Here is an 8549-nt window from a genome sequence, read left to right on the forward strand (position 1 = left end):
AGGAGGCAGCACCACACATGCACACACACAGGAGGCAGCACCACACATGCACACACAGAGGAGGCAGCGCAGGAAGAGGGAATTTTTCCTAAAAAAAAAAAAAAGCTTTCATTTTTTAAACTTCAGTATTGAGTAGGTGATAGAGGAAAAATGATCCCTGAGAATGTAGAATCACAGTCTAGTACAAGTATCACACTAATTTACAGCCCATACTCACGTTACCTGAGTAGTTCTTAAGATCTCAAGCAAAGAATTTAATTTAGAATGATCTCAAACTGGTAGTATTCCAAAACACTTGGGAAAAGTACATTTATGTATCTTCTAGACCTATATTCCAGTCCTCATAGAATTATCATAAGTGAAATCCAAGGAAAATGAGCAGCCCACAAAAAAAAAAAAAAGTAAATAACTTAATCCATAACAAAAAAAGGCATCAAGAAAAAAAAATCAAAACAATCCACAAAACAGAATAAATAGACCCAGAAAGGATTTAGATAATGAAATGACCAGGCACAAACTATAACAAACTATAAATAACTGTGCTTGTATGCTCTAAAGTTATCAGAAGTAAGTTTTAAAATGCAAAAATGCAGTCATTTTTAAACTTAAACATGCAGGGAATAAGAAACTATAAAGAAAGAACAAACAGATTTGAAAAAGGGCCCAAATAGAATGCCTGGAAATTGAAAATATAATAATTGAAACGTAAAATTTAGTAGATGGTTTAACCACCAGATTACAGACATCCGAAGAGAGAATTAGTAAACTAGAGCATGAATCAAAGAAATTTATCCACAATATATCTTAGAGAGACAAAGAGATGGAAAATATGATATAGAGCTTAAGAGACACAAAAGAGTAAATTAAAAAGCCTGAAAGGCCAGAAACAATATCTAAAGTGATAATGGTTGACAACTTTTCCAATTTGATGAACAATACCAACCTACAAGTTCAACAACCCAACGTATTTCAGAATAAATAAAAAGAAATTACCACAAGATACATCACAGTTAATTTTAATCAGCAACAAAAAAGGCAGAAAACAATGAAAAAAACTCAGAAGATATTGATAACATGTCTAATGTGCTGAGAGAAAGTAACTTTCAAATTTAATACCTTCTTTTTTTTGAGACGGAGTCTCGCTCTGTCGCCCAGGCTGGAGTGCAATGGTTCGATCTCAGCTCACTGTAAGCTCCACCTCCCAGGTTCATGCCATTCTCCTGCCTCAGCCTCCCGAGTAGCTGGGACTACAGGCGCCCGCTGCCACGCCTGGCTAATTTTTTGTATTTTTTAGTAGAGAGGGGGTTTCACCGTGTTAGCCAGAATGGTCTCGATCTCCTGACCTCATGATCCACTCTCCTCAGCCTCCCAAACTGCTGAGATTACAGGCGTGAGCCACCACGCCCAGCCATTTAATACCTTCTTAACATGAAAATGTCTCTCAAGAAGAGGGGTGAATTAAAAATATGTTCAGACAAAAACCAAGAGACTTTGTTAACAGCAGACTTGCTAAAGAAAATTCTCACTGCACTTCACCAGGCAGAAAGTGCAGTTAACCTCAGATGGACAGTCTGAGAGAGTAAATTTCAACAAACACTGCATAAAACAATAAATATAATAAAGTAGTATATGTTTCAGAAAGAAAAAGGTTAGAATTAAAATACCTATCAATAATAGTACATAAGTTGAGAGGGCATAAATGGAGTTAAAGTATAGTAGGATGTTTATATTGTTAGGGAATTGGGTAAAGTCCCAGATTAAAGTTAGATATTGATAACTGAAGTATGCCTGTGATAATTACTAGAGTCACAACTAAAGAACTAGAAATGTAATATACAACTTCCAATCTGGTAGAGAAGGAAAAGTGGCACATAAAAGCTGACAAATCAATCAGAAATAAAGCAACAAAGGAGAGAAAAATAAAAATAGAAGAAATACTGTTAAGATTATATGTAGGAGTATATTTACAATAACTGTAAATGTAGTAAGTGGTACAGTTGAAAGAGGTTGTTAAATGGAACTTTACGTTAAAACTATATTCTGTTTATAAACAATATATTTAAAACATAAGGATATTAAAAAACTGAAAGCAAAAAAAGATGGAAAAGGTATGCCAAGCAAGTTTTAACCAAAGGAAAGCTGGTTTTGATTCACTTTTAAATAGAAAGCATTATTAGACATAAAAAGTATCACTTTGGGCCAGGCGCAGTGGCTCACTCCTGTAATCCCAGCACTTTGGGAGGCCGAAGCAGGCGGATCACAAGGTCAAGAGATCGAGACCATCCTGGCCAACACGGTGAAACCCCGTTTCTACTAAAAATACAAAAATTATCTGAGTGTGGTGGTGCGTGCCTGTAGTCCCAGCTACTCAGGAGGCTGAGGCAGGAGAATCGCTTGAACCTGGGAGGTGGAGGTTGCAGTGAGCTGAGATCGCGCCACTGCACTCCAGGTGGGCAACAGAGCGAGACTCCGCCTCAAAAAAAAAAAAATTTCACTTTATGATGAGCAAAGTCTTACTTCAGTAGAAATACATAAGATTTTTATACGCACTTAAGAACACAGCCTCAAAATATATAAAATAATTTTAACCATGGTGGGTGATTTTAACATACCATTGTCAGTAATTGATAGAACAAATAGATTTAAAAAATCAAATAGATGTATAAAAATTAAATATGATTAACAAAACTGATCAAAGGGACATGTTCTTTGTAAGTAAACATACAACCTTTATAAAATGAATCATATATAAGACCATGAAACAATCCTTAACACGTTTCAAAGGATCAGAGTCACACAGCCCACCTCCTCTAACCACAATGCAATTTACCTAAAATCTACTAACTGAAAGATAACCATTAAGAAACAAGTTTCTAAATAAATCATGATTCTGAAGAAAAAAAAAAAGGAATTTCTAAATATTTAGATCTGAACAATAATAGAAATACTTTGTGTATCTATCAGGTTTTCTCTACCTCAGCACCGTTGACATTTTGAGCTGGATAATGCTTTATTGTGGAAGACTGTCTAGTGCATTGTAACATGTTTAGCAGCATCCCTGGCCTCTACCCACTAGATGCCATAGCACTTCCCTACCATGACAAGTGCTCCCAGACTTTACCAAATATCCCCTGGGTGGCAAAAATCACCTATGGTTCAGAACCACACACGTATTATATTTCCTCCTAAAATGTAGAAGGCCAGAATGTATCAATCCCATTCTAAGAACAATAAAAGATAAATGGCAAAAGTATAACTTTTCTTGAGCCAATTAGAGAGCTGAGGTCGCATCACAACCAAGTAGCCTAGCATCCAAGAAAACACATAAACATCTAAAGAGAGACAGGTCGTGAACATTTTCTCACCCATGGGAGAATATGAGAGAGGGAAATGTCGGGTTCCATCAAGCTGATCTTAGAAATTCTGTTTAAATTTTCAACAGATTGCTAAAAGATGAATGTGGACTACTGTGAGGATGTAGAACCTCTGGGAGCCATAGGCACAAGGGAACTTCACACCTACTCAGATTCTTCTCCATGGATCTACATTGAGTGTTCATGAGGAAAACAGGAGGCAGAACAGGGGACAAGAGAAACCCTTCCTCAGTAGGGCAGGCCTGACAAAGGGCAGCAGCCACTGCTGTAGGAAAGGCATGAAGCGCCCCCCATACAGAACCTTGCCCCCTGCAGAATAAAGGCCATCTGGGACAGAGGCAGCATACCTTCTTGATTGCTCTCAAGGCACAGGTGAAGACTTACTGGGGATAGGGAAAAAGTAAAGGAAAAAAAGCCTCTACCCCTGGGAGAGGAGCAAGAAACATTCCTGGGCCAAAACCATTAGAGGTATCCTACTGTTAGAGGAGGGGTCTAAAATTCTCTTACACAAAATCTGCCAAAGATACAAGGCAAAGTTAACTGTCATGGGAAGGAGGAGCAGGAGAAAGAGGGGGCACACAGGGTCTGCTTAAGACTGAGCCTGGACCAGGGCAACAGAAAAATTACCCTACTTCCCCACCACCAGACCAGCAAGTACCAAGTAACAAATAAATCTACTACTGGGAGACAGGCAAGGGCATAGAGAGAGATCCCTTCTACTGTACACACATGTAGGAAGGCCAAAACATGAGGGCAGAACAGGAACATTTCAAGGGGTGGGGGGACTCTCCAAGACCCCTGCATAAGTACAGAGTAACACTAATGGAATTTGAAATTAGTAATGTTAGTAATGTACTGTAGTTGGCTACAGCAACAACAAAACCCAAACCCACTCAGGGAGGCTGAGGCAGGCAGATCGCTTGAGCCCAGGAGTTTGAGACCAGCTGGGCAACATGGTGAAACCCTGTATCTACAAAAAATTCAAAAAAATTAGTCAGGCATGGTGGCACAGGCCTGTGGTCCCAGCTACTCCAGAGGCTGAAGTGGGAGGATAACCTGAGCCCAAGGAGGTCAAGGCTGCAATGAGCCGTGATCACAGCACTGCACTCCAGCTTGGGCAACAGAGGGAGACCCTGTCTCAAAAAAAAAAAAAAAAAAAAAAGCTCAAATTCCCTACTAAGGTTTTAAACATCTACACATACACACTGCACACACCTACACACACACATACCCTCCAGTGACCTAGCAGAAGTGGCAGAAGTGCATATACTCATTTCAAGACACAAATACTATCTACCTCGGTTCCTAGTATTCCAAAAATCATGTCCAGCATTCAGTCAAAAATTATGAGACATACCAAAAGAACAAGAGAAAAAAACACTATCAAGGGACAAAGCAATCAATGAATAAGATGCAGAGATGACCAAGATGTTGGAACTATCAAGTAACTTAAATAACTATGACTAATATGCTAAAGGTTATAGTGGGAAAGATGAACAACACGAGAGAGAGAGACAACGTGCATGAACAGATGGAGAATTTCAGCAGAGAGATGAAAACTATGAGACAGATGTGTGAGAAAGAAAAGTAACAGAAATGGAAAATGTTTTATATGTGTTCATCATTAGACTCAAGACACCACTGACGAATCAATGAACTTGAATATAGGTCAACAAAAAATTTTCCAAACTGAAACAGCAACAGAAAAAACAAAAAGAAAATAAACAAACTACAGCTACACACATCATCATTGATGAATCTAAAAATTTATAATTTGGGGCAAAAAAGGTAAATCACAGGAGAATAAAGACAGTACAATTCTATTTATATGAAGTCTAAAAACAGATAAAACTAAACAATATTATTTTGCATGCTTGCAATTAATATGTGCTAAAATCACAAAGAAACCAGTATAGTGGGTTGGTTACCTCTCTGGGTGAGGGAAGGAAATGAAATCCATAGGGCATTGTGTAGGCAGGAAGTGACAGGAAGCTTCCAAGGTAGTGATAATGTTCAAATTTCTTAATCTAGGTGGTTACACAGACATTAGCTTTATAAGTATTAATTAAAATATGCATATATGTTTTATATACTCTGTATTTTTAAATTAAAACTAAATTTTAAAATAATATGTTAATAAAAAGCAGGGAGCTACAATCATGAACTAAGGCTATGAGTTTAAGATGCAAAATTATGCAGATAAAGAAAAAAGTCAATAATTGGAGAATTTTTAAAATTTTTATTTGATACTTCTACATATTTAAATGCTTCCTGTAAAAGATTCTGCCTGAATTATTTTCTTTTTTGCTCAGATGCTTGCTATTATATAAACAAAAATCTAAAAATTGAAAAGGGAACCAAGTTACTCAATTTTTTATGCCTCAATAACTAAATAAACATCTCTTTTTTTCTGAGAAGCTCCAAGGATGAAATTAATATTTTTGATTAAAAAAAAAGAAAGAAAAAAAAACATAATATTTGAATGAAGATTGTTATATAATAGTAAAAGTATTAGGAATTCTCTTTTATCAACATAAGCTTTATGTAATTGTTTATAATCAAATTACTTCCATTTTTGGACCTAATATAAGTATAAAGACTATTTCTAGGGGGTGATAGAAAAAAGTTTCTTACTCAATTTTGAATATTTGGATACATCAGAATTTAATAATTGATTCTTTAGTCATTCTTCTATTTCTGTATATGTAACTAAATTATTTTGGTATTGTGGTATAATTATTTCAGATATACAAGAATCCATTTGCAAAAACTCATCCATCAAAAAAAATACTTTACAAATAATACCACTTCTGGTAAGTATTTGAAGAAGCTCTTTTTTTCTTTTTCTAGGAAACTTCTGATTTTATGTACATATCAATACAGGTAAGAACCCTGTATTAATATTAATATTTCTTGGGATTGGTTTATAGAGGTTTTCTCCTCAATCAGCTTTTTATTATAAGACTGTTTGTTAGAATTGTGCAAATATCCTCTCATTTAAAAAAAATGTGGGCCGGGCGCGGTGGCTCAAGCCTGTAATCCCAGCACTTTGGGAGGCCGAGACGGGCGGATCACGAGGTCAGGAGATCGAGACCGTCCTGGCTAACCCGGTGAAACCCCGTCCCTACTAAAAAATACAAAAAACTAGCCGGGCGAGGTGGCGGGCGCCTGTAGTCCCAGCTACTCGGAAGGCTGAGGGAGGAGAATGGCGTAAACCCGGGAGGTGGATCTTGCAGTGAGCTGAGATCCGGCCACTGCACTCCAGGCTGGGTGACAGAGAGAGACTCCGTCTCAAAAAAAAAAGTGAAAGGTCAAAATATGACGACTTTTTTTTAACGTTTAGGCTCAGGGGTACATGTGCAGGTTTGTTAAATAAGTAAATTGTGTATCGCAGCGGTTTCATTCATAGATTATTTCATCACCCAGGTAATAAGCAGAGTACCTGATAGGTAGTTTTTCAGTCCTCTCCTTCCTCCCATCCTCCATGGCCTCAATTGGGCCCCAGTGTCTGTTTTCCTGTTTTCGTGTTCATGTGTACTCAATGTTTAGCTCCCACGTATAAGTGAGAACGTGTGGTATTTGGTTTTCTGTTCGTGTATTAGTTTACTTAGGATTATGGCCTCCAGCTCTATCCATGTTGCTGCCAAGGACATGATCTTGGTCTTTTTTATGGCTGCATAGTATTCTATGGTTTACATATACCACATTTTTCTCTATCTAGTCTACGATTGATGGGCATTTAAGTTGATTCCATGTTTTTGTGAATAGTGCTGCAATGAACATACCCCTGCATGTCTTTAAGATAGAATGATTTGCATTCCTTCAGGGTGTATACCCAATAATGGGACTGCTGGGTTGAATGGTACTTCTGTTTTAAGTTCTTTAAGAAATCGCCACACTGCTTTCCACGATGACTGAAGTAATTTACATTTCCACGAACAGTGTATAAGCATTCCCTTTTCTCCACAGCCTCACCAGGATCTGCTATTTTTTTACTTTTTAATAATAGCCATTCTCACTGGTGTGAGATGCTGTCTCATTGTGGTTTTGATTTGCATTTTTCAAATGATTAGTGATGTTGAATTTTTTTCATATGCTTGCTTGTTGGCCACATGTATGTCTTCCTTTGAAAAATGTCTGTTCATGTTCTTTGCCCGCTTTTTAATGGGGTTGTTTTTTGCTTCTTAATTTGTTTTAGGTTCCTTATAGATTCTCAATATTAGGCCAGGCACGGTGGCTCACGCCTGTAATCCCAGCACTTTGGGAGGCTGAGGCTGGTGGATCACCTGAGGTCAGTAGATTGAGACCAGCCTGGCCAACATGGTGAAACCCTGTCTCTACTAAAAATACAAAAAATTAGCCGGGCGTGGTGGTGTGCACCTGTATTCTCAAATACTCAGGAGGCTGAGGCAGGAGAATCACTTGAACCTGGGAGGTGGAGGTTGCAGTGAGCCGAGATTGCGCCATTGCACTCCAGCCTGGGCGACAAGAGCAAAACTCTATCTCAAAAAGATTTTTTAAAAAGATTCCGGATGTTAGAACTTTGTCAGATGTGTAGTTTGCAAATATTGTCTCCCATTCTGTAGGTTGTGTGTTTACTCTGTTGATGGTTTATTTTGCTGTGCAGAAGCTCTTTAGTTAGGTTCCATTTGTCAATGTTTGCTTTTCTTGCGATTGCGTTTGGTGTCTTCATCATGAAATCTTTACTGGGGCCTATGTCCAAAATGGTGTTTCCTAGGTTATCTTCCAGGGTTTTTATAGTTTTAGGCTTTATTTAAGTATGTAATCCATCTTGAGTTGATTTTTGTATATGGCATAAGGAAGGGGTCCGGCTTCAGTCTTCTGCACATGGCTAGCCACTTATCCCGGCACCATTAATTGAATAGGGAATCCTTTCCCCATTGCTTGTTTTTGTCAACTTTGTTGAAGATCAGATGGTTATAGGAGTGCAGCATTATTTCTGGGCTGTCTACAGAATATGAACATTTTTATATTCAGAGTATTTTCTTTTTTTTTTTTTGAAACGGAGTCTGGCTCTGTTGCCCAGGCTGGAGTGCAGTGGCCGGAGCTCAGCTCACTGCAAGCCCCGCCTCCCGGGTTCACGCCATTCTCCTGCCTCAGCCTCCCGAGTACCTGGGACTACAGGCGCCCGCCACCTCGCCCGGCTAATTTTTT

At 38.3% G+C, this 8549-nt stretch overlaps 1 protein-coding gene across 1 annotated transcript in view; it reads left to right on the plus strand.

Annotated features, from left to right (window-relative positions):
• The window catches only part of CEP126 (centrosomal protein 126kDa), an 81362-nt gene that overhangs the window by 68184 nt on the left and 4629 nt on the right, over positions 1–8549 (plus strand). The window contains exon 10 of the mRNA XM_011984383.1: positions 6120–6187. Coding sequence (XP_011839773.1) covers positions 6120–6187 — 68 coding nt within the window. The remainder of the gene's footprint in view (positions 1–6119; positions 6188–8549) is intronic.

Source organism: Mandrillus leucophaeus, unplaced genomic scaffold (assembly GCF_000951045.1).
Source record: "Mandrillus leucophaeus isolate KB7577 unplaced genomic scaffold, Mleu.le_1.0 Scaffold267, whole genome shotgun sequence".
Lineage (NCBI taxonomy): Eukaryota > Metazoa > Chordata > Mammalia > Primates > Cercopithecidae > Mandrillus > Mandrillus leucophaeus.